The sequence below is a fragment of the Octopus bimaculoides genome, chromosome 7 (genome assembly GCF_046866305.1).
Source record: "Octopus bimaculoides isolate indiv1 chromosome 7, ASM4686630v1, whole genome shotgun sequence".
Taxonomy (NCBI): Eukaryota; Metazoa; Mollusca; class Cephalopoda; order Octopoda; family Octopodidae; genus Octopus; species Octopus bimaculoides.
In genome coordinates this window covers 9563231-9588317 of record NC_142934.1, presented here as the reverse complement: position 1 = coordinate 9588317, position 25087 = coordinate 9563231, and the positions used below count along the sequence as shown (strand labels likewise).

General features: G+C 38.5%; 1 protein-coding gene across 12 annotated transcripts in view; it reads right to left on the bottom strand.

The window, feature by feature from the left end:
• The window catches only part of LOC106884453 (mediator of RNA polymerase II transcription subunit 25), an 87768-nt gene that overhangs the window by 55235 nt on the left and 7446 nt on the right, over positions 1-25087 (bottom strand). For 6 of the 12 annotated variants that reach the window (XM_089354732.1, XM_089354733.1, XM_089354736.1 and 3 more), the window contains exons 6-15: positions 21938-22003; positions 20578-20671; positions 19616-19681; positions 17463-17863; positions 16470-16491; positions 15100-15678; positions 13749-13851; positions 12704-12869; positions 12201-12356; positions 5423-5488 (exon numbers count right to left, since the gene is read on the bottom strand). In XM_089354732.1, coding sequence (XP_089210858.1) covers positions 5423-5488; positions 12201-12356; positions 12704-12869; positions 13749-13851; positions 15100-15678; positions 16470-16491; positions 17463-17863; positions 19616-19681; positions 20578-20671; positions 21938-22003 — 1719 coding nt within the window. The remainder of the gene's footprint in view (positions 1-5422; positions 5489-12200; positions 12357-12703; positions 12870-13748; positions 13852-15099; positions 15679-16469; positions 16492-17462; positions 17864-19615; positions 19682-20577; positions 20672-21937; positions 22004-25087) is intronic. The other 6 variants (XM_089354734.1, XM_089354737.1, XM_089354741.1 and 3 more) reach the window with 1 other exon arrangement.

Sequence of the window (25087 nt, the reverse complement as noted above, 5' to 3'; positions counted from 1 at the left end):
AGAGAAAAAAAACCATCAAACAAATAGCAATGACAGCCAAGACTAGTTCGAGGTAGTTGTGACTGTTAAGAGGCTGAAGATGGGAGCATAGCTTTGGCAAAGGCTAGTTCAGTCCTTACTGTTCCACTTAGATGAAGCACACAGGCTAGCAGATGAAATGCTTGTGACCTTGAGATATCTGCTAACGAAACAAAATTTTCAAACAAGATGACAGCTTGCTTTAGCCACCATCAGGAGATGAGCTTGAAACATCATCAAGTAGCTTCACTGATGTTTATTTCACCTTATTTAACATATGACCACACACATCTATATATATATATATATATATATATATATATAATGATTTTACTTAAAACTCAATATATTTATGCTTGAAAATAAAGCATTAGGCGAGTACAGAACATGTCAATCAACAGCTACATACATACATATATATGCATGAATACATATACATATATACATACAGACACACATATACATGAGTGTCTGTGTGTATGTATATATATCTATCCATCCATGTGTATGTGTGTGCAAGCACCAAGCAAAATTTATATCAGCAAGCTAATATGCACGTGCACCCACGCACGCACAACACTGTGTTATTTGACATGTAGATAAAGTAAATATATAGCAAGAAATATTCATTTTGCTGCGTGACGAATTTAAAAACATAAAAAGAAACATTTATATTTTAACAGGAAAATTAGGATTATGAAGAACTTTTTTGTGTGGAAAGGTAAATAATAAACTGTGCTAGAAAAAAAGACGAAACACAGAGGTAAGCTGTCAATTTGCAAGGTAAGGCAGTAACTTATGATTTACTAGAAGCAAGAGAAGGAAAAATAAAGTAAAGCATATTATATGAATGGATAGGGATATGTGTGTGTGTGTGTAAGTGCACATGTAGGTTTCTTATTTCTATATTGCCCACAAAGGGCTAAACATAGAGGGGACAAACAAGGACAGACAAGGAAATTAAGTCAATTACATTGACCTCCAGTATGTAACTGGTACTTAATTTATCGACCCCGAAAGGATGAAAGGCAAAGTCGACCTCGGCGGAATTTGAACTCAGAACGCTAAGTATTTCGCCCGGCGTGCTAACGTTTCTGCCAGCTCGCCACCCTTGTAGGCTTCTTTGTGTGCATGCATGCAAGTGTGCACCTGCATGTGTGTGTGTACTCTTTTATACTCTTTTACTGGTTTCAATCATTTGACTGCGGCCATGCTGGAGCACCGCCTTTAGTCGAGCAAATCAACCCCAGGACTTATTCTTTGTAAGCCTAGTACTTATTCTATCGGACCCTTTTGCCGAACCGCTAAATTATGGGGAGATTAACACACCAGCATCGGTTGTCAAGTGATGTTAGGTGGGACAAACACAGACACACAAACATACACACACATATATATATATATATATATATATATATACGACGGGCTTCTTTCAGTTTCCGTCTACCAAATCCACTCACAAGGCTTTGGTCAGCCCGAGGCTATAGTAGAAGACACCTGCCAAAAGTGCCACGCAGTGGGACTGAACCCAGAACCATGTGATTGGTAAGCAAGCTACTTACCACACAGCCACTCCTGCACCTAATGTATGTATATTTGATAATCAAATAATCAGTAAGATCACTAGTCAAAGAAAGCAGTAAGAGCAAAATATTGGTAACTTTAGGATAGATTTAGTATTTTATGCTTTCCAAGACAATTTTAATCGTTGTCAATGGAAGAGCTTGAAATACTGTTACGTAGACCCCTGCAGCTGCTACTTGGGACAACATCAAAAACAGACTATTTCTTCATTGAATGTCACAGAAAAAGGATTCTATACAACTGAGAGCAATCTGCACAGTGTATGGTCCAAAGTGAGGCATAAAATATTTCCCCAAACTAAAGCTACATCAAAAGACTATCATAGTCACTATTTAGTGGCCAGCAAGTGGAATCATTCACTTCTACAGGGTGTCCACAAAGTCTGGGTACATGGGGATTAACACATACTTTAAGAAATTATTATTTCTTATATTTAATTGTTTATGTTATGATTTTATTTACTCCATGTACCTAGACCTTGTGGACACCCTACCCTGTATTTCTTGAATCCTGGCAATGCTGAGATGTACTGCCAAGAAATCAACAAAATACACCAAGAACAGAACCATTTACCTACAGCTCTGGCCAACCTAAAAGGGATAATTTTTCTCCTTGACAACACCCAACTTTATATCTAAGAAACAGACTAGACTATGTTATCCAGCCAACACTCAAAGACTTCTCATAGACCAATTAACAATTTTCCAAGCATCGCAATAACTTCTTTTGCAAGAAGTTGCCAACCCTTTTAATACAAACCCACACAAAACCAACCTGGTTCTATAATACAAAATTGCTATTTTCAAGTGATGTAAATTAAAACCTATCAAAATTCCATGTTAATTTATATTCTAAAAACCAGTTTAATATCGACAAATTTATTCTACTAAATATTTCATTATTTTCAGAAATCAACTGAAAGAGAAGTAATAAGCTTCAAGAGAAATTTGGTAAAAAAAATTTAAAAATTTAAAAAAAAAGTTAAACATAACATCAGTTCAAAATTCCTTCAGAGAATTCAGTGCTTCCAGGACACCAGAATTCTAAGCTACTGGAATATGTAAAACTGTTTCTTGTAGGCAAAAATAAAAATGAAATATGTACATTACAATGGTTATAATTTCAATAAATAAAATTGATTCTGAGCTGAAATAGATTGCTGGAAACTTGAAGGTTAAAAATTGCATCTATTTTTAACCAGCTTGACATTTACAAACACATGTATATATAAATGGATATGTGCATCCATATATACATACATATAACACATACACAAATATATATATACGTATATATATATATGTATATATATATATATATATATATATATATATATATATATATATACTACATACATATTCATACATATTTATATTACATACATACTCATATACACATATATTATCATCATAATTTAACGTCTATTTTCCATGCTGTCATATATACATATACACACACACGTTTACACATGCATACATATTCTATATGTACATATAATATATACGCACACACAAATACACACACATACATACATACAAATACACACAAACACCTATATCCATACAAACATACATATACACAAAAATATATTTTATGCAAATATATATATATATATATATATATATATATATATATATATATATATATATATATATATACATATATGTATGTATATGTATATATATATATATATATAATGAAAGAAAGCCTTGCAGGAAGGTATAAAAAGCCAAGGTGTACGCAATTGGATATGCCATTGCCAGCAAAGGTAGAAAAGGTTTATAGAGATAGAAACAAGTTCAGAACAAGGAACAGAACACCATCAACCACCTGACACTGCAAAGGTAATTTAAAGCACAGTAATGTATATGTTTTGTATACACCTCCCCACACACTTTCAAGCTGCCATAATTACTGATTTCTTTCAACAGAAAACAGTAAGATACTAACAGAGCAAAACAGTAACAGGTAAAATAAACAAAGTCTTAGATAGTAGTAAGGGTAAAGACCCCCTTCAGACATGAATGACCATGGGATTGCCCCTAGAAAGTTCCCCTCTGAGACACAAGTCCGGGCAAGGTCGCCCTCTGAGACACAAGCAAGGTCGCCCTCTGAGACACAAGTCCGGACAAGGTCGCCCTCTGAGACACAAGTCCGGACAAGGTTGCCCTCTGAGACACAAGTCCGGGCAAGGTCGCCCTCTGAGACACAAGGTCGCCCTCTGAGACTAATGGCAGCCGTGTTAAGCTACATATAAAAAAGTGTGTGTAGCTGGACTCATGAGTCATCTTCGTAGTCATAAAGCAAGACCGAGGATTGACTACCAGGTCGCTGGTGATGATGCTACACTCCATACTAGTCATGTCTGTCGGGCATGTGGAAGGGAGTGTGATTCAGCAGGAGGACTTAAACGACACGCAAAGGTACATGGAGCCCAATTACAACAACAGCCAGCTTATTGCCAGTAAAGGTCTTGGATGCCAACTCTGTGCAAGACATTGTAGATCTTTGGCTGGGCTAAAAAGTCACATTCGATCACAGCACTGTTAAGTTGAGCTTCGTGCAATGGCCATACTCGATAACAAGGGGGCAGCCATCATAAGACACCATTTCGAGCGTGGCCGTTTTCGTGCGGGTGACACGTAAAAGCACCCACTACACTCTCTGAGTGGTTGGCGTTAGGAAGGGCATCCAGCTGTAGAAACTCTGCCAAATTAGATTGGAGCCTGGTGTTGCCATCCGGTTTCACCAGTCCTCAGTCAAATCGTCCAACCCATGCTAGCATGGAAAGCGGACGTTAAACGATGATGATGATGATGATGATATATATATATACACACACACACACACACACACACTGCCATGGATATTGGGGGAATACGCTAACAAAAAAAAATCAGACAATAATTTTCCCTTTATGCTTACTGGGGGGGACCAGTCTTTCTTGTAATCCTTCATGAAAGCTCCTCAGATATTAAGACAAATTAAGCTTCAAAGCAAACCTGAAAGTGTGACACAAACATATACATTGCTATAATGAACAAGTCAATGAGGTTTTTACTTCTCATTCAGGTGAGGGGGTTACATTTCCTCAACACAGTGTCCCCAGTCATATATTATAATACAAAACCAGAAAATTAGGTGTTAAAAGCAACTGGGAAGGGATGTTGTTCACCATTAGGTTGTAAAAATAGCAAATATGAATCGTCAGAAGTGCTAAGAGGAGTTTGAAATATCTTGCAATAACCCAAACAGAACATTATATGTGCTTGATTTATTATTATTATTATTGTTGTTATTATCTAAAGCATTATAAAGATATTAAATGTGGATAAAACAGCATGCATTAGTTACGAAGAAATTGCTATAACAATAGTAACGAATTCCTTAAAGTACAAAAATTATTATTACTATACACAGTAATTATAATTTCCTTAATGATATAAATTATCATTACCACACATAGCAATAGTAATTTTCTTACAATAAATTATTAAATTATTACTTCTATACATAATAGTAATAACTGCTTAATTGCACAGATATTTTTTTTTATTTTTCATTAAATCTTTTTATTATTATTATTTTTTTTTAATTTTTGGGTTCAGAAAGGAAGGATCTAGAATAAAGGGTGACCATACCATTGTGAAGGGTAGATAAAAAAAAATATATGAACAAATGGCTAGAATGGCCCATAACAAGAAAGGGCAGGAAGAAAAAGAGGTGGCAAAGGCAGAAAAGGCGAAAGGGTGAGCAAAAAATAAGACGAGTGGTCGCAGTTGTGTCAGAACAAGAATTTTGCAGAGGGAGATGTGTATACCTGATTAGCTGCGGGCATGACCTGCGGCACTGACATTACCATCTGGCCAAACTGTATACCTTTTTGCTGGGAAACAGAACAAACGCAGAACGTCAGGCAGGCACCAACTATCACACATCTAACAGTTCCCAAACAGTAGAATAAAAAAAAAAGCATTAAAATATTCATGCAACAAGCATAACATTACTGAAATCAGTGATACATGTAATCTATATATACATATATATATATATAAACACAAATACATATATATATATAAATAAACACAAATACATATATATATAATTTGTATATATATATATATATATATATATATATACACAAAAAAATATATAGGTTTAAAAGAAAGATTTAAATAAAAAGGAGAAAACAGAAGCTAACTAAGCTTCTCTCTAGTTTTGATTATGTAAATATTATATTAAGTATAATTAGATTTTTTTTTTTGTTCTTAGATATAAATGAGCTAATCATTGAAATTTTAATTAAAAAATATCGATAAAAATAAGTTTAGCTAATGGAATGGTTTAAAATTTATTCTTATTTGTTTACATACACTATGTTCAGGTTTGAATGCAGACTTAAATACAATAAATGTGACTGTTCAGAGGAATATAGCCAGCCTAAAATGTATATTAGGCATAAATTATTGGCAAGTGGGTTTATTAAGATGATGAATCTAAGAGAGGTTGTAGACATCAATAACTTTAGAAGCTGAGGGAGTTTGGAAAAATCTAGTTTCAGACTAAGGTTTTTCGATAGGGAATCTTTAAATAATGGCCAGCAGAAGTGGAAAATGTGAGGGAATAGGTAGAATTTTAGTGACAGGGAGTGGATAAGGAAGTGACTGTGGGGAATGACAGATGTGGGGGAGGTAAAGTATGGGGAGCAAGGGAGTAGGGCAGAAGGAGAAGGATGGTGAGAGGATGCCCAAGCAGGAGGAAAGAGTATGATAGGAATAAATTAGGGAGAGGGGTAATTGGTGTAAGATGTAGCAGGATGAGGGGCTACGTAGCCAATGCTATGGCAAGCTATGTAGGATGAGTTACCCAGTAACAGTAACAACAACACAGCCAGCTACAAAGGGACAAAACAGATACACATACAAGACAAACACAGGCACATAGCATTAAATGAAGACAAAGGAAAGAGTTGAGATTGAGGGAGAGAAATTGGTGGGAAGAGTCCATAACACTAGGAGCAGAGGTTCCCAGATGGAAAATGAACCAGTGTTTGCTAAGTTAGCACATTCCATTTGGACCATGGCATGAGCAAATTTCCAAAGATGGAATGATAGCTGGGGAGTGATCAGGAAGAGCAAAAGTATTGTACCGTGTATTTCAAGATGCCAAAGACATTACAGTAGACATTCCAAGGAGGCTCTCATAAGCAAACACTGAGATAGTTATCAGTCACACTTATAAAACAAGCCATTACAATGATGGCATGCAATGTAGTAAGAATCAGACTAGCAGAAGTGCAACTGAGGGCCATATAGGGCTGTGTGTTGGGGACAAAAGGACCAGTGTCGTTTTAAACGCAGGAACAGAGTTTCCAGTCTGGGTGTAATTTAGATACAGGAGAATGCTGGAGCAGAAGGTCGTATATGTTTTTTCTGACGTTTTGAAGGGATTTGTGAAGTCTGAGGTAAGATGACAGCAATGGCGACGACAGGTAGAAGGAGGAAAAAAAAGTCGGAGGAGATGGTGTGTGAAGCAGCCGAGAGGTAAAGAAGATGAGAGGTTGAGGGAATGCAAGTGAGAAACGGAAAAGAATCAGGGCCGCCATAATGGTTTGAGGAGGGGGGTATACTTATTGCAGAAGAGAAACATTTGGTGGGACACAGTTTTGAAAGCAGGGTCTCTACTAAACTGGTGGAAGATGAAGAAATTGAGAGAAAGAGATGGGAGATGGGAAGAAGAAAATTCAATGTAAGCATGGGAGCTGGTTAGTTTATGAAAGTGGAGAGGTGAGGGAAGGTGGGGGGTGGGGGTCGATGGACACAGATCTAAGAAGTTGATAAATGACCCCCAAGATGTAAGAAATGAATTCTAGTGTAGAGCAGAAATTATTAACAAGGGAGATGAAATTGGTCAGCTGGTCTCTAGGGAGTGAGTTGGGGGCCAACAGTCACTAATATAATGACTATATTGTTCTGGGCTTAGGCTAATGTACTAGGTGGAACAGTTATAAATTAAGTGACTAATAATGGGTTTATTTGACTAAAAAGTATCAGGTTATATGTTTGTAACATTGGAATAATTGTCCATGACCAAACATTCAAATCCTACCACAAACAGTGCATAGCATTCTAGCCCTAAGCAGAATCTTACATAAAATATATAGCTATATAAGCTATCCTTATTGTTGTTACCTAACAAGAAAATATCTCAGAAATGTCCATAGTATTAGAAAATAAACTGCAAAAAGACATTGACCAGGTTAAGAAAAATACCCAAAACACAATATCATATCACTTAGTAAAAACAGCATATATTTACTCCTAATTACAATTCTTTCTAATTACCAGTAACTAGGGTGGTATTAAAATTAAATCTTAATCCAGTATTTGAGCAGAAAAACCAAACATGAAGAACAGTAATAAAGTCTTGTGCACAAAACTTAACATAAAGTTATGCTTCATGCAAATTCCAAATTGCTAGGAATCTGGAGTCAAAAGAAGAGGATGACACCTAAAAGACTCTCAGTTTCGATAGTTTAAATAACTGAACTGACAAGAAATTATTTGAGATAAAACTTAGATGAAAGGAGAGTATTGTAGCTTGGCTGAAACATTGTAATAAACAAGTAAAAATAAGAAAATAGCAGACATAGAGGGTTTCTTACAATGTGAAAAGAAAAAGTTTAATAACATTTACAAAATTCCAGGCCCGAGATCCATTACCAGAGGTGTTGGTCTATAAAGTATTGGCCATGTTGACCAACATGATTGATGCTATAATAGACTAACATCTCTGATGAAGGGTTTTTGTGCCTCAAATATATGTTATTTAAATTTTTTTCCTTTTCACATTGTAAGTTCTCTTTCTTCGATATTTTGTTATTTTACTTCTAAAACTTAATTATATTTATAAGGAAATTTCAGACAAACATTATTTTTTTTAAATCCACATAGCATCTAAAAGTTTAAATCAATGGTTTTCTACTTTTCTTTCAGGTTTCTGTACCAAAGTTTATTAATCCTTGTTCCAATTCATAAATAAATAAACTGAAAAAAGATGATGTTTTGTGCTTCTAATCCATAAAAAAAACAATTTTTTATATAACTGCTCAATCTGCTTAATATAGCAAGGCAATTATTCTACAAAGATGGCAGAATCATGGCCAGAATTTTTTCTCAAAAGATTCTTCTAATTAGCTTTTAAAGATCAGTTCAAGAAAAGTTAAGAAGAGCTGCACATTAAGAAGACTAAATTAATGAAATTGACAAATTACATACACAATAAGATTTTTGAAACCTCAAAATTGAACAATAACTTCCTGATGTGTATAAAAAATTGAAGTCTATTTCTCACTATATGACTATATTTAACAAGAGCTATACAGATTATAAACAATGAAACTATATTTTGGGATGGTCATTTTTTTTCTTAACAAATAAACACACACACACACAGATTATATATTTGTTCTTCACTCATTTATTATAATAGAGTGAAGAACAAATATATAATGTGGGTGTTTACTTAGCAAGAAAAAAACAAAAATGACCATCCTGAAATATAACAATATCTGTTTCAACACATGGTTTCACATCAGGAGTTTTGCAAAAGACATGCATGACTGGCATCCGTGCTAGTGGAGCGCTAAGAGCACCATCCGAGCGTGATCGTTGCCAGGGCCGCTGACTGGCTCCCGTGCCAGTGGCACATAAAAAGCACCATTCGAGCGTGATCGTTGCAGTGTCGCCTTACCAGCACATGCTGGTGGCACGTGAAAAACAACATTTGAGCGAGGTTGTTGCCAGTGCCGCTGGACTGGCTCCTATGCAAGTGGCATGTAAAAAACACCATTTGAGCATGGCCATTGCCACCTGACTGGCCCTCGTGCCGGTGGCACATAAAAGCACCCACTACACTCTCAGAGTGGTTGGCGTTAGGAAGGGCATTCAGCTGTAGAAACTCTGCCAGATCAGAGTGGAGCCTCGTGCAGCCATCTGGCTCGCCATTCCTCAGTCAAATCGTCCAACCCATGACAGCATGGAAAGCGGACATTAAACGATGATGATGATGAAATACATAAACGAAGCAATGTCACAATTTCAGACACCTGTATTTATGTCAAAATATACTGGACTGGAGGCTTGTGCATTGACCCTTTGCTTGTCTTGTGTACCACATGTGATACATGTGACATATCCCCCTGGTGTCCGTGCATCATTTGTGATACACATTCTCAACATTTTTTTTTTTTTCAACCACCAGAGTAACTTGAGACTTATAAAAGGACAGTTTCATATTATTCAGAACATTTAAATTAAGGGCAAACTAAAATAAAAAGATTGAAAACAAGCAAGGACATTTAGGACAAACTTATGAAAATGCTTTGGACAGGCAAAAGGTTAATAATGGAAACATGAAGATTCCGAAACCGAAACCTAACCGCAAAAAAAAACTGAAATCATGACAAGAAAAAAGTGAGTAATTTGTTTTCTTTGACAGAAAAAAATTGACAGAATTAATAAAATGCTGAGTTATACATAGAGAAGAGCTTAAAGATTAAGAACAATTAGTAAATATATATATATGCATGTGCATATAATGAGGTTTAGTGAGCATTCAAGACTCGGATAGATGTTAAAACATTTCAAAGGGTTAATTAGCCTCATTAAAAAAAGAGAAAAGTTCCAAGCTACAAATGAGTCACATTAGAGATGCAATGATGCTTAAAAATCATTAACTTGAATTTTCAGGAAAAAATAAATAAATAAAAAAAAAAAACTGTTGAAAATAAGTAATTAAAATGTAATCTTGTATTCAGACTTTACAAGTTGTGATATATGGAATTAATTCTGTTATTACTACTCTACCATCATCAGTATTGAAACAGCTATGTTAATTAGGTCAGCTTTACCTGTGTTTGATGCAATTACTAATTTAACATCCAAATCTACTACAAATACAGCAAATAAGTTCGATACAACATAACCTTTACTGTCACGCTCCTAGACACAAACCGAAAAAACTGCACGAGAGAAAGGCAATCAGCTCAATCAAGGCCAATTCGTGGTAAAGCAAACCAATAACAGCAAAAGCTAATTAAAATTTGTTCAGAATTAACCTATTGGCATTTAAGATGGCCATATCAGGCCCAAATATTCTATCTGTTTAATGTTCAAACCAGCTAGATCTGGACTCTTACACCTACCCTACAATGTCATTTTAAAAATATACAATCACATCATCGAAATCTTGAAGCTGCGAGATGATGCTTGATTAATTCAAAACCATGTGAATAAATAAGCATTATATTTGATAAAATAATGTGAAAGCTAAAGGGTTAAAGAAAACTAATACTATTTATTTTGTACTAGAAGCAAAAACTTAGATTACAAAAAACTCATGACCACACAAATATTAAATACAAAAACCTTTGGTGTAAGAGTTGTACAATAGTGTTTATTAAAAAATCTACTTATGCAAGATTATACAAGACTTAAGTTGTGGCTATACTAGTATGGTCTCTTAGCAGTGCGTTTTAATCGTTTTAGGATTTAAACCAGCCAGATCTGGCCCAAGATATTTGACTTATTTTATGTTCAAAACAGCCAAATCTGTCCTTTCACATCTACTCTAAAATGTCATTCTGAAGATATAAAGCCACCTCGTTGAAAATTTGAAGCTATGAAATAATATATGATAAACTCAAAAATTTGTGAACAAATAAGCATGAAATGTGACAGAGTAATCCAGCCTAAAATATTCTACTTGTTTAATACCCAAACTAACCCGGTCTGGCCTCTTGCACTTATCCTACAATGTCATTCTAAAAATAAACAATCACATCATCGATAATACATGGTTAATTCGGAAAAATATGAATAAAGAAGCATTATAGTTGACCGAATAACCTGAATGCTAAAGAGATAAGAAATGTCTTAATAGCTATGCTTTAAGCTGAATGATTAGGATTGAATAGAATTGTCATGAACCAAAAGAACTTTTATTTATTTATTCATGTAATTATTTTATATATTTATTACTATATTATGCGTACAGCCCAGGAATTAAAGAGAACTGCCATTCCAGTCAACCTCTGATAAATACCCACTTTCATTTTATAAGTTTTAAAGTCTTATGCTTAAACTTAATAGGTTGGCTAAATAAGGACAACTAAAATAAGTATAAGATTAACCCTATAATAATAATAATAATAATAATAATAATAATAAAGGAATAAATATTTTTTCTTAAAAATTCACATGCACTTTTTATACAAAAAAAAATTTTAAGAAATTTAAAGACATTTAACACAAACATGCTTAAAGTAAAACTTTAAAACTAATAAAACAGAAAATAATTTGCTTTAATATTAATTAATCAAGTACTTCAGCTGCCACTACAACTACTAGTAACAACAACAACAACAATATTACTATTATTATTATTATTATTATTATGATCTATTATTATTAAAAGTAAATAAGGCACACACATATATTTATACATATAGACTAGCAACTGAAAGCCAAATGCTCACACAATAATAACACCAACATTATTTTGCAGAGACAAAAAAACAAAACATACTAAATACTTACCTTTTTGTGTTCAGCAATGACTCGGCGAATTCCTGTGATGAAAGCTGCTTGGTCGCTAGGCAAGAGCCCGACAAATGACTTTTTCTTCTTGCTGTATATTAACATCACCACCCTCAGTTCGCACTGGTGCACACCGGGAATGTGGACACAGCCAGCCTGAAGAGACAAGGAGAGGAAAAAGGAGTGAGAAAAGGGGAAAAAAAGCCAGGCGCAGTCGTAAATTAAGCTTTGTGAATGGATTTCATAGACAGGGCCTGAAAGAAACTGGCTGTGGGTTTAAGAAGCTCACTTTGCAACCACATAAAAGCACCCATTACCCTCTCGCAGTGGTTGGCATTAGGAAGGGCATCCAGCCATAGAAAACCATGCCAAATCAGACGGGAGTCTGGTGCAGCCTTCCAGCTGGCCAGCCCTGGTCAAACCGTCCAACCCATGCCAGCACGGACAATGGACGTTAAATGATGAAGATGATGATATATATATATATTTATATATATACTTACAAGAGAATTTCCTAGGATACGACAAAGGCTCCGCATAGCTTCAATATCGGTGTTAGTGAAGTGGAAGTTGACTGTCTTTGCATTCACAAAGTATTCTGAGAAATGGTTCAAGAAGTCTATTGGAATTAGCTGCATGATTAGTTTGTTTGGCCAGTTACTAGCATTACTGAAAAGAGAAAAAGTTAAACAAAAAAAAAAAAACGGTAAAATTTCCATGAAAAATTTTCACAAGGTATAAAATACAAATTAAGCAAAAAACAGAAAAGTCATTCAATTAAATTTTGGATATTTAAAAATAATTTTAGAATCATGATTTTAATGAAATATAGTTTATGTGTTTTGATTAGTTTTTATAGTAAATCCTTTTGGATTTACTATAACAACTAATTTTTCATTATTGGAACATATCTTAACTACAGTTTCTTACATGAAATTATATAGAATGAGAGGGCAGCGAGCTGGCAGAATCATTAGCACGCCCGGCAAAATGCTTAGCAGCATTTCATCCATCTTTACGTCCCGAGTTCAAATTCTGCCATGGTCGACTTCATTTTTCATCTCCTTTATTTACCATTTGAGCATTCGGGTTGATGTAATCGACATACCTGGCTCCTCCGAAATTAATGGCCTTGTGCCAGAAGCGCCTGACTGGCCCTCATGCCAGTGGCATGTAAAAGCACCCACTACACTCTCGGAGTGGTTGGTGTTAGGAAGGGCATCCAGCTGTAGAAACTCTGCCAGATCAGATTGGAACCTGGTGCAGCCTTCTCTCTTGCCAGTCCTCAGTTAAACCGTCCAACCCATGCCAGCATTGAAAGCTGATGTTAAACGACGACGATGATGATGATCTTGTGTCTTGTATAAGTATAACCAATTTACAGTACATAAATTTTAATGACAAAATCTTAGATGGACCCTTCCCACCAGATCATGTGAACCTTAGTTGAGAACCACTGTGATATAAAAAGTTTGAAGTGTCAGACTAGAGTGAAACATTGTTATTTAATGTAGGTAAAAGAAGAAAAAGAATAGAGATAATACATACATGTCTTGTTCTCCAGCACTCACTGTCATGTTGCATTGAAGAGAACGTGTCACTTTGGTTGCATTGCTTCCTTGCTTTGGCATGTCAGGCCATTCTAAAATTCCTATAAAAAAATACAAGATTAAATTTCTTTTCAGAATAAGAATTAACTCAAATACTGGATCTGTTCAGTTTGGCTCAGATTTTTTAATTAATTTTTTTAAAAATAAACAGTTTGAAACTTCGTATTCTGGTGGAATGTCTCGCACAGAACACAGTTTACTTTGAACATTTTTGATAAAATTTGGTATTTTAGAAGTTATTTCATGTTGAAGTTGTCGAATTTAGGTAATTTCAACCAATCAATGAGATGTATTCGGTTGAAGAAAGCTACTGCTGTTTGCGATAGTGATCAAAGAGAAACAACTTCAGGGTCATCTCAACCAAATGTCACCACAAGGACCAAGGAGAGGAAGGCCTCCTCTCAGGAGAAAAAAAAAAACAACCCAGAATCAAGAACAGTGGACAAAAGTTTTCGATGACCTCTGTTCAATATGGAGAGAAGGGCGTAATGTAATTGACTAGTCCCCCCCCCACTCCAAATTTCAGGTCATGTGCCTTTAGTAGAAAGGATTATAATTAAGAGGGAGAGCCGGCCAGATCGTTAACATGCTGAACAAAATGCTTAGCAGTATTTCATCTGACTTCACATTCTGAGTTCAAATACCACTGGGGTTGACTTTGCCTTTCATCCTTTTGGGGTTGATAAATTAAGTACCAGTGAAATATTGGGGAGGGAGGGTCGATGTAATCAACTTAGGCCCTCCCTCAAAATTTCAGACCTTGTGGCTATATTAGAAAGGATTATTAGTGGCTGTGTGGTAAGTAGCTTGCTTACTAACCAAATGGTTCCGGGTTCAGTCCCACTGTGTGGCACCTTGGGCAAGTGTCTTCTACTATAGCCTCGGGCCGATCAAAGCCTTGTGAGTGGATTTCGTAGACAGAAACTGAAAGAAGCCTGTCGTATGTATGTATGTATGTATGTATATATATATATATATATTTATATATATATATAAAAATATGTATGTGTGTATGTATTCGTGTTTGTCCCCCCCAACATCGCTTGACAACCGATGCTGGTGTGTTTAAGCCCCCGTAACTTAGCGGTTCGGCAAAAGAGACCGATAGAATAAGTACTAGGCTTCCAAAGAATAAGTCCTGGGGTCGATTTGCTCGACTAAAGGCGGTGCTCCAGCATGGCCGCAGTCAAATGACTAAAACAGGTAAAAGAGTAAAAGATTATTTCAGGCCTTGTGCCAATAGTAGAAAGGGTTATTATCGTTATTATTGGAAACGATCCTAAACTTACCTGACCATATTTTCTTATCACGGATCACTTTGCTTCCCATACTCGCTGCATCCAACAATGACGGCGCAACATTTGCTGGCCCTTGCTGTGGTTGAGATGAGGGTGGCTGAGATACTTGTGGTTGTGGCGGTGTAGGTTGTTGCTGCGGGTTATTCTGCTGTTGCTGTTGCTGCTGCTGCTGTTGCTGTTGTTGCTGCTGCTGCTGCTGCTGTTGCTGCTGCTGCTGCGGATGCTGCTGTTGCTGGTGTTTCAGAGAGTTTATCTGAGCTGGGGTGTAATGCATGCGCGACGGTTGCTGCTGAGGCAACTGCGAGGCAGTAACCGGGGTGAAGTTCGGGTGCATCTGTTGCTGCATTTGCTGCTGTGAATTCACCAAAGCAACGTGCGTATGGGGGTGCAGCTGTGGATTCTGGGCCATGGACATCTGAGGAGGCAAAACTGTATTCGCTGATGCTATAACCTGCTGACCAGGCATTATGGCCCCGGGCTGGTTAACAAGACCTGCTGCGGTCATTATTTGAGTCTGTGGGCGATTGGCCAGCATACTATTTTGAGAATTGGCCATGGCCTGCCTCTGAGCTGTAAATTGAAGCATAATAATAATAATAATAATAATAATAATAATAATAATAGTGTGGAAAATATTTAAAAGAATAAAACAAAATAAAAACATGGTTGCAAAACAAAAGTGTGTTCCTTTAGAATGAACAGTAAGCTTACCCACTGTCTAAACAAGGACTAGCCAACCAGAGGCCCATGGGCCGCATGCACCCGACAGGCTTTTATCTTGTGGCCCGCCTGATGCTTTCTTGAAGTATTGTGTTTAATTTCAAAATAAAATTGTTTGTGTAAAATTTATATGTGGCAATAAAACAATAACCTATAATTTTATAATTCTAAACAAACAGGCGCAGTAGTGGCTGTGTGGTAAGTAGCTTGCTAACCAACCACATGGTTCTGGGTTCATTCCCACCACGTAGCATCTTGGGTAAGTGTCTTCAACTATACGCCTCGGGCTGACCAAAGCCCTGTGAGTGGATTTGGTAGACGGAAACTGAAAGAAGCCGGTTGTGCGCGCGCGCGCGTGTGCGTGCGTGCGTGCGTGTGTGTGTGCGTGCGTGTGTGCCCCACCCAACATCACTTGACAACCGATGGTGATGGCTTTACGTCTCCGTAACTTAGCGGTTCGGCAAAAGAGATGATGGCATAAGTACTAGGCTTACAAAGAATAAGTCCTGGGGTCGATTTGCTCGACTAAAGGCGGTGCTCCAGCATGGCCGCAGTCAAATGACTGAAACTAGTAAAAGAAAAAAAGAAAGAAAGAAAGGAAAATCTGAAATGATTGTTCTTAGATAAATATTGTTACTCACCAATAATACTAGGATCTTCATTCTGAAAAAAAATATAAAAAAATGATCAGATTTTTGTAGATAAATTGAGGCAATTTTTATGATGCATAAAACTAATTATAAATACTAAAATAATGGTAGTAAACAGATTATAATTTTAATGTAACATTCATCACAACAAAAACATTTATCACTCAATATGGCTGCCCTTTTGGGTAATTAATGCCTCCCGTGATGGCACCTGTACCAGTGGAGCGCTAAGAACACCGTTCGAGCGTGATCGTTACCAGTATCGCCTTCCTGGCACTTATGCCGGTGGCACGTGAAAAGTCATCTGAGCAAGATTGTTGCCAGTGCCGCTGGACTGTGCAGGTGGCACGTAAAATACACCATTTTGAGCGAGGCCGTTGCCAGTACTGCCTGATTGGCCTTCGTGCCGATGGTACGTAAAAGCACCCACTACACTCTTGGAGTGGTTGGCGTTAGGAAGGGCATCCAGCTTTAGAAACTCTGCCAAATCAGATTGGAGCCTGGTGCAGCCATCTGGTTCGCCAGTCCTCGGTCAAATTGTCCAACCCATGCTAGCATGGAAAGCGGACATTAAATGATGAGGATGATGATATATAGGCACAGACATGGCTGTGTGGTCAGTAGCTTGCTTACCAACCACATGGTTCCAGGTTCAGTCCAACTGCATGTCACCTTGGACAAGTGTCTTCTACTTGTTCGACTAAAGGCAGTGCTCCAGCATGGCCAGTCAAATGACTGAAACAAGTAAAAGAATACACACACACAGAGATTAGATGGGTTTCTTTTAGTTTCCATTTATCATATCCAGTCACAAGGCTCTGGTTGGTCAGTGGCTATAATAAAAGACACTAGCCCAAGATACCATGCAGTAGGACTGAACATGTGGTCGGTAAGCAAACTTCTTAACCACACAGCCACATCTGAACCTCATATTTAAAAAAAAAAAAAATTGAAAAGAACGAAAATGAAAAACATTCTACTCACAGGCATGACACGTGTGGGGACTGCATTCGGCATTTGTTGCTGTGATATAACCTGTGACATCATAGGATGACCCGGGGGCGGTGGGGGTTGCTGAGCTGCTACTTGGGGCATGTTCTGCGGAGACATGTTGGGCTGCTGCATGACTTGTGGTGGGGTCATGGGCATTTGCGGACCAGTTGTTCCAGCTGCTCCGCGGGGACTAATGCCAGGAACGCCTTTTTGGCTCATGCCGTGTTTGACTCGGTTAGGCTGCTGGGTCATAGATGGCTGCTGCTGTTGTGGGGGTGCTTGTTGCACTGGCATGTGGTTTGGTTGGTTGGGCATCACTGGTTGTCCAGAGACAATGGGTGCACCAGCTGGAAGAGGCTGTGGAGGCTGTTGACTTCCTGGCAAGGCTACAGCTAAAAGAAAAAAAAAACAAATAATAATAATAATGATGATGATGATGATGATGATTTCAAATTTTGCCACAAGGACAGCAATTTTGGGGGAAGGGAGGAGTTGATTACATCAACCCCAGTGTTCAACTGGTACGTAATTTATTAACCCCAAAAGGATGAAAAGCAAAGTCAACCTTGGCAGAATTTGAACTCAGAATCGTTTAACGTCCGCCTTCAATGCTGACATGGGTTGGACAGTTTGTCTGAGGCCTAGCAAGCCAGAAGGCTGCACCAGGCTCCAATCCGATCTGGCAATGTTTCTACAGCTGGATGCCCTTCCTAATGGCAATCACTCCGAGAGTGTAGTGGGTGCTTTTTACATGCACCCAACACAAGGCCTGAAATTTTGGGGAGGGAGCCAGTCAATCAGATCAACCTCAGTATGCAACTGATACTTAATTTGTCGTCCCTGAAAGGACGAAAGGCAAAGTCGACCTCAGCGGAATTTGAACTCAGAATGATGTTATTTCCGTTTTCTATCATTAGCTATCAGTAACTATCATTTCTGACGGTAACTTGATAATAATTCATAACTGATCCAAAATAATTTGTGTACTTATTCTTCCTTATACACAAATTCAAAATAAACAAGAGTACACAGAGAATGCAAACCTCCACCAAGGCAACACCAACATCCTCTCAATGATTAGCCAGAGATGATTTTTAAAATGAGAATATCTGAAATAAATTCAACAGTTCCCACAAACGAGAATACTGAAAATGAACCCAACCGCTTTCAAAAATTAAGTAAACAAACAGGAAAAGTAATCCAGAGTCCTTGTCCGGTACCCAATTGATCACAAAATCTAATCAGTTTGTGCTAGTCACGAGGCCAAACACCTCTGAAAGTTTCATCTGAATCCATCCAGCAGTTCTTGAGATATCTTGTCCACCGACAAACAAACAAACATAACTGAAAACAATACCTCTGTGTTTGCTAAGGTGGAGGTAATAATAGAAAAATACATTTTCTGCATGGAAATGTGTATGTTAAGAGGTTAAATGCTGCCCTGGCATAGTCACAGTCTAATGGCTAAAACTAGTAAGAGATGAAAGATAGAATGGAGCATCAGGGCAAGCAATACCAACCATCAACAGAACCAAGACCCAAATCCAGAACAAATAAAACAATAATCAACAATAATTCACAAATAACTTGATATGAACATTATTTACATTTGACAGATATCTGTCCCCATGTATGTTGTTAACACGACATTTCGGTTGATATACCCTCCAGCCTTCATCAGGTGTCTTGAGGAAATTCTGAACCTGGGTTCTTATTCCTAGGGTATTTTTCGATATTATTATTATTATTATTATTATAATTCAGGTCACTGCCTGGAATCAAACTTGGAATCTTAGGGTTAGAAGCCCGTGCTCTTAACCACTACACCATATGCCCGTGGTGTAGCAGCTAAGAGCGCAGGCTAACCCCAAGATTCCGAGTTCGATTCCAGGCAGTGACCTGAATAATAATAATGGCGACGACGACAACAACATTGAAAAATACCTTAGGAATGAGAACCCAGGTTCAAAAATTTCTCCAAGACACCTGATGAAGGCTGGAGGTTATACCAGGCGAAATGTTGTGTTAACAACAAAGATGAGGACAAATATCTGTCAAATGTAAATAATGTACATAATTCCTCATCTCTTAAATATAGAAACTGTATTAACTTGATATGAGTATAAAAGTTATAAGCAACTCACAAAGTTTCATTCGTAGCATGTCGATAATCTGCCGCTCTTCTTCTAAGCTTGGACTGTTTGACCGTTCTTGAAAAGAATGATTTTAAAACGAATTGTATATATCAATAGTACATTTATACATACATTACATAAAGAAATTCAACAGCATTTACTATTATTATTATTCAGAAGTCTTATTTTTTTTTTACATGCTTCCACTGCACTACCAAGCGCAGCTCTGTGTGCCTTGGGTATGTGCTGTGGTTTGTTGTAAGCTCTCATGTTTACTGTACTGAAAGTGCTTTACGTAGGATGTGTGCAGTGCCTAGTAGTGCTATTTTTTTGGATGTTGATGTACTTGTTAGTCCTGGTGTTTTTGTTATGTATTTGACTGAATATTTTTTTCTTGTCATACCTAATACGTCTACTATGAGAGGAATTTAGACTCCACATTTGAGTTACCTCTATTTCCAGGTCTTTGAATCTCACAAGTTTCTCCATTTCTTTTACAGAAACATTGTCATCTGTTGGTATTGATATATCAATTAGAAAGCATTTTTTTGCCTTGATTATCTGACAACTATATCTGGCTTATTGGTCTTAATTTCTCTATCTGTGTGTATTGGCATATCCCATAGTATGGTTGCTTTCTCATTTTCTATGACCTTTTCTGGCATGTGCCTATACCATCTTTTTTCTGCTGTTATTCCATAGTGTTATTATTATCATCATCAATCTATACTAAAGGTGATATTTCAAAAACAACAGGACAGCCTAGGAGTCGTGATCTAGGTGGGCCCAGGTCCTTTAGAATGTCAGGAACTAACAGGCCAAAACACTTGCTCGACAGGATCTGAAGATTTCTCCAACTGTCCACACACTCTGTAGTAAATTTCCACTTAATATTGTCATATTGTGATTAATTTTAACCACTTATAAACCAACTTACTCACACTTGACAAAAAATATGTAACAGTAGTTACCTGGTAAAGAGTAACCTTTAAGTAAAACTTGGTGCCGATGATCAATTGTACAGTCCTTCATGTTTAATAGGGGATCATTGCTACCCATGTTGCTCTGAAAAATAGTAAAAGAAAACAACTCCAAAATTAGAAAATATTAAGAGAAAATATCAAGGAAATAATTCATGAAACAGATTTATTTTAATCAACTGGATTTAATTATAGGGTTAATTAATTTCGTTATAACCATAATCGTTTTACATCTGCTTTTTCTATGCTTGCATGGGTTAGCTGGATCCTTCCCAACACACAATATCTCATCACTTATTGCATTCATTTGTCATTCTTTTTAATGTGTGCAGGCTTGGGTGTGTGGTTAAGAAGTTTTCTCCCCAACCACATGGTTTCAGGTTCAGGTCCACCTTCAGCAGATGTCTTCCACTATAGTCCCAGGCTAACTAAAGCCTAGTAACTGGATTTGGTAGACAAACTGAAGAAGCCCATCATATATATATATATATATATATATATATATATATATATATCAATAGACTTCTGCAGAGTTTTCCTCTACAAAATACACTCACAAGACATTGGTCAGTGTAGGGCTATGTTAGAGGACACTTGCCCTAAGTGCTGCTGCAAGGAGGAATTGAACCCAATATCATATGGTTTCAAAGCAGACTTAATATTCCAGGAGTTGAAGACGAAAGGAAAGATCTAGAGGAGTTGTGTGCTGTATGGGAGTGAGACATGGTGTTTGGGGGAGAGAGAGATGGCTATTTTGAGAAGGACCGAGAGGGCAATGGTGAGAGAAATGTGTGGTGTGAAGCTGCTTGATAAGAGGAGGACTGAGGAATTGATGGGGATGCTGGGGTTGGAGGAATCAGTGGAACGGCTGGCAAGGGCGAATGGAGTGCGGTGGTATGGGCATGTGTTGAGGAGGAATGAGGAGCATGTTCTGAAGAGGGTGCTTGAGTTTGGGGTAAATGGACTGAGAAAGCGAGGTAGACCGAGGAAAACGTGGAGGGGACAGGTAGAGAAAGAGATTGGAAGGGTTGGCTTGAGAAGGGAGGATCTCCAAAACCGGGTGAGATGGTGTGAGGGTGGCTGCTATGGCACTGAGGTAGAATCCAGCCACCCCTGTTAATGGGAACAAAACCTGGATTCAAAATGATGATGATGATTCTATCGAATAATAAGCAATCAACAATTAAAGAAATCAATTTGAAACACTGACTTATTGTCAAATGAGTAGATTTTTTAATCTTTTTTTTTTTTTTTTTACTGATAATTCAAACTCAATGTTGTCTATTCAAAAGGTATTGATTTTAAGTGGCAGAAAGGGACAAAAATTATGAAGAATTAAATATGCACAAACCTCTTCAAACAGCCGTAATAAAGATGGAATTTTTCTGGGGGAAATTATAGAGAAATTGATTCCTTTCTGAAAACAGAGTAAAAAGACATAAATCAAACTGATTATCTTATGTTTGTAAATCATCATCATCATCATCATCGTTTAACGTCCGCTTTCCATGCTAGCATGGGTTGGACGATTTGACTGAGGACTGGTGAAACCGGATGGCAACACCAGGCTCCAGTCTGATTTGGCAGAGTTTCTACAGCTGGATGCCCTTCCTAACGCCAACCACTCAGAGAGTGTAGTGGGTGCTTTTACGTGTCACCCGCACGAAAACGGCCACGCTCGAAATGGTGTCTTATGTGCCACCCGCACAAGCCAGTCCAGGGGCACTGGCAACGATCTCGCTCGAAAATCCTACAGGAGCCAGTCAGGCGGTACTGGCAACGGCCACGCTCAAAATGGTGCATCTCATGTGCCAACCGCACAAGAACCAGTCCAGGGGCACTGGCAACGATCTTACTTGGCTTGCCGGGTCTTCTCACGCACAGCCCATTTCCAAAGGTCTCGGTCCGTAGTCATCGCCTCGGTGAGGCCCAATGTACGAAGGTCTTGCCTCACCACCTCAGCCCAGGTCTTCCTGGGCCTACCTCTTCCACGGGTTCCCTCAACTGTTAGGGTGTGGCACTTTTTCACGCAGCTATCCTCCTCCATTCTCACCACATGTCCATACCAGCGCAATCGTCTCTCTTGCACGCCACAACTGATGCTTCTAATGTTCAGCTTTTCTCTCAAGATACTTACACTCTGACGGGTATTCACATTGACATTACACATCCAACGGAGCATACTGGCTTCATTCCTTGCGAGCTTACGTATGTCCTCAGCAGTTACAGCCCATGTTTCACTGCCATGTAGCATGGTTGTTCGTACGCATGCGTCATACAGTCTGCCTTTTACTCTGAGTGAGAGTCCCTTTGTCGCCAGCAGGGGTAAGAGCTCTCTAAACTTTGCCCAGGCTATTCTTATTCTAGCAGCTACACTTTCAGCGCACCCACCCCCACTACTAACTTGGTCGCCCAGATAGCGGAAGCTATCGACTACCTCTAGTTTTTCACCCTGGAATGAGATAGAAGTTGTTTCCTGTTTGTTTGCAGTCTTTATTGCACCTGAACATCTGCCACAAACAAAAACTAACTTGCTAGTTAACCTGCCTTTGATGTTGCTGCACCTCTTATGTGTCCATAGCTTGCACCGGGTACATCTTATAGAGTTACTACCTACTCCTTTTCTACATACTGAGCAGGGCCATCTACCTGAAGGGGTTTGTGTTTTATCTACCTTCCTACTTATTAGGATTTTGGTTTTAGCTAGGTTGACTCTAAGGCCCTTCAATTCTAGACCTTGCTTCCACACCTGAAACTTCTCCTCTAGTTCTGATAGTGACTCCGCAATTAGGGCAAGGTCATCAGCATAGAGGAGCTCCCAGGGGCAACCTGTCTTGAACTCCTCTGTGATTGCCTGGAGGACTATGGTAAATAATAGGGGGCTGAGGACGGAACCATGGTGGACCCCTACCTCTACCCGGAATTCATTGCTGTACTCATTTCCAACCCTCACCTTACTGGCAGCATCTCTGTACATGGCTCGCACAGCTCTCACTAACCATTCTTCTATCCCAAGTTTCCTCATTGACCACCAGATAAGGGATCGGGGGACCCTGTCAAAGGCTTTCTCCATGTCAACGAAAGCCAGGTACAGAGGTTTATCCTTAGCTAGGTATTTCTCTTGCAACTGTCTCACTAGAAATAAGGCATCAGTAGTGCTTTTACCTGGCACGAACCCAAACTGCATCTCATCTAAATTGATTCGCTCCCTAATTAGTTGGGCTATGACCCTCTCTGTAACTTTAATAACCTGATCTAACAGCTTGATGCCTCTGTAATTATTTGTATCTAAAGCGTCCCCTTTACCTTTGTAGCAGTTGACTATGATGCTGCTACACCAGTCATAGGGTATGACTCCTTCGTGTATCACCTGGTTCGTAATACGGGTGACTAGGTTATAGCCAACACTGCCAGATATTTTGAGCATCTCTGCAGTGATTCCTGATGGGCCGGGGGCTTTCCCGGTCTTCATACTCTTAATTGCTTTATCTACCCTGGTACTATCAACTCGGATAGCTGGTCCCTCTATTGGGTCGACATAAGGCAGGCTCTCTTTCTCCCATTCATTCTCTTTATTAAGCAATCTATCGTAGTGGCATCTCCAGACCTCTTTCTTTGCATCCTCATTTAATGCAAGCGTACCATCATCCATGCGAACACATTTCTCTCCTACAACATCACTATTCTCTCTCCTACACTGTCTTGCAACACGAAATACCTCGAGTCTTTGGTCCTCACGGCGCAGAACATTGGCAAATCTTTCCTTATCTGCTTCCCCTCTGGCTAAATAAACCTGTCGCCTAGCCTCCCTTCTGGCACATTGGTACAATTCCCTGCTACCACCGTTCTTCCAGTCCTTCCAAGCCTGTTTCTTTTGTCTAATAGCCCTGTCTACCTCCTTGTTCCACCACCACGTTACTCTGGGTTGGGAGGGGACCTTACACCACCCACAAATCTGGTCGGTGGCTTTCAACAGGTTGTCCCGCAGAAATCTCCAATTGTCTTCCACGTTGTATGATGCTATATCCCCTTCTATTTCGTTAAATGCTTCAAGTAACTTGTCTCTAAGTCTCTGTCCGTTTGCAGGGTCTTTAAGCTTCCACACCCTTCTTCTCCAAGCCTGTCTAATTCTGGGCACCCATTTTGCCTTGATCCCAAAGTCGCTAACTACTAATCTATGTTGTGGGGTACATTCTTCGCCAGGGTAGGTTTTGGCATTTATAAGCCGCCCTCTTTCCCTATTTCTGGCGAGGATGTAGTCGATTTGGCTAGAGTGTCTGCCGGAGCGGTAGGTGACTAGGTGACTGGCAGGTTTCCTGAAGTTGGTATTGCAGACCATAAGATTGGTTGCATCACAGAACTCCAGCAGTCTGGTTCCCTCCTCGTTGCGGGAACCGAAGCCATAGCCTCCATGTATGCCATGGAAGCCCCCAGCACGACGTCCGACATGACCGTTGAAGTCTCCAGCCACAAAGAGAAGGTCCCTGTCACTCGTCGACGA